Source organism: Elephantulus edwardii, unplaced genomic scaffold (genome assembly GCF_000299155.1).
Source record: "Elephantulus edwardii isolate Elephantulus edwardi_28Jun2011 unplaced genomic scaffold, EleEdw1.0 scaffold00239, whole genome shotgun sequence".
Classification (NCBI taxonomy): domain Eukaryota; kingdom Metazoa; phylum Chordata; class Mammalia; order Macroscelidea; family Macroscelididae; genus Elephantulus; species Elephantulus edwardii.
In genome coordinates this window covers 3,584,244-3,586,132 of record NW_006399989.1, presented here as the reverse complement: position 1 = coordinate 3,586,132, position 1,889 = coordinate 3,584,244, and the positions used below count along the sequence as shown (strand labels likewise).

General features: G+C 41.9%; 1 protein-coding gene across 1 annotated transcript in view; it reads left to right on the top strand.

The window, feature by feature from the left end:
* NDUFB11 (NADH dehydrogenase (ubiquinone) 1 beta subcomplex, 11, 17.3kDa) overlaps positions 1–1,483 on the top strand; it is a 10,263-nt gene extending 8,780 nt beyond the window's left edge. The window contains exons 2-3 of the mRNA XM_006898900.1: positions 1,066–1,196; positions 1,357–1,483. Coding sequence (XP_006898962.1) covers positions 1,066–1,196; positions 1,357–1,483 — 258 coding nt within the window. The remainder of the gene's footprint in view (positions 1–1,065; positions 1,197–1,356) is intronic.
* Positions 1,484–1,889: the final 406 nt, after the last annotated feature.

The window sequence follows — 1,889 nt, the reverse complement described above, 5'->3', positions numbered from 1 at the left end:
GATCAGAATCACAGAAATCCTGATGGCTTGAGACTTAGGCCATCACATCAGGGGCTGGTCAATGGGAGATGGGTATTGAATGGTGTAGGCAAAAGGAAGAAGAGATGGTGGTGGAGCAAGAAAGCATCAGTGGGCTTTAACATTGAATCTATTGGTCATTGTCATAACTGGGCAGTTGTCTTTCATCACAGCACAATAGGGACCTTATTAATCTCTGGTTGGAGGGCTTAGGCCTGCTCTATGACAGACACAGTTTAGCTTCTATGGATACAGCTTTGTGGAAATCACAAACTCTCATAGACCTTAAATAATAGTGGGGAAGACAGTGAATAAACATGGAAAATATTAGGAGATATACATATAGGATATATAGAGATAATATAGCATAAAAGATGAAATAAACTCACTGCCATCCATTGAATTTCCAAGCCTATAAATGGTAATGAGAAGAGACTGTCCATCCTTCTTCCTTGGAGCTGCTAGTGGATACAAATAACTGTAGAAATCTGACTTTTGAGTTATCAGCACAACTTGTTATGACAACTGCCAGAGCGCCTCTAGATACAATGAAGAGATAATAATGTAATATGATAAAGAGGATCTGAGGGCATACTACTTTGGTAAACTAATAAAATTTAAAATGATAAGTGCTAGTTAAACAGGATATGGTGATAGTTATTTAGAAATAAGGTGTTATTAGTTAGAACCATAGGTAATTACCAATATTTCAACCATTTTGACCTATAAAAACAGCAATTTCCTATGCTTCAACTTAATAGACAGGATGGCTAGGGAAGCCACTTAAAGGAAGTGATGATTGAGCTGAATCCCTGAATGAAGAAGAACCAGCCATGACCAGATTCCAGGGAAAGGTTTCCATGGGATAGAATAGCCAAGTACAAAGGCCCTATGGTGGGAAGGAGTTTACCATGTTCTTAGAGGAGAATGCTGTGAAAGAGGAGAGGTAGGTCTGAAGTGAGGTCAGAAACCAGGTTATATAGGACCAGCATGAGACTTTGTGGAGCAGCAGGAAACCCTTATTGATATTCTTTCTCCTTGTCACAGAACCCAGACTCCCATGGTTATGACAAGGATCCTGTTGTGGACCTCTGGAACATGCGCATTGTTTTCTTCTTTGGCTTTTCCGTTGTCCTAGTCCTTGGCAGCACCTTTGTGGCTTACCTACCTGATTACAGGTGTGTGAGGGGTCCAAGGGAGTGGAATGGGTAAGGGGCAGAGGCAAGCGTGGAAGTTGAAGAGAATTTTACCGTGCACTGCTGGGGAATGGAGAACTAAACTGGGACCAAGTGTCTAATGAGGCTCCCTTACATCTACCCAAAATGCTGCTTTCTCCAGGATGCGTGAGTGGGCCCGCAGGGAGGCTGAGAGGCTTGTGAAGTACCGAGAAGCCAATGGTCTCCCTATCATGGAATCCAATTGCTTTGACCCCAGCAAGATCCAACTGCCAGAGGAAAAGGACTAACTGGTTGCCAAGTGGAGCTCAGGAAGCACCACCCTCATTATCCCACTGCCTGCCTTTCTACCTTATCCTCAAAAGCACCTAATTAAAGAGAGTAGAAATTTGACTGGCTCTTGTTGATTTTGTTATGGGAAGAGATGGAGATATGAGTGTCACAAGTCTTAAAAGGCAGCAGCAGTCTTTTTTTTTTTAAAGTCTTTGGTTATCTATAGTGTTGTGTTTGTTAAAACAAACCAACTTGAAACTTGATGGTTTAAAACAACAATTTATTGTTTTCATAGCCCTGCCGATTGACTGGGCTCAATTAGGTGATATTTCTGAAACTGTGGGGTGGTTACAGTCAGATGGCAGCTGGAACTGGAGTCATCTGAAGTCTCATTTGAACGGAATATTCTTTAACTCACTCAGC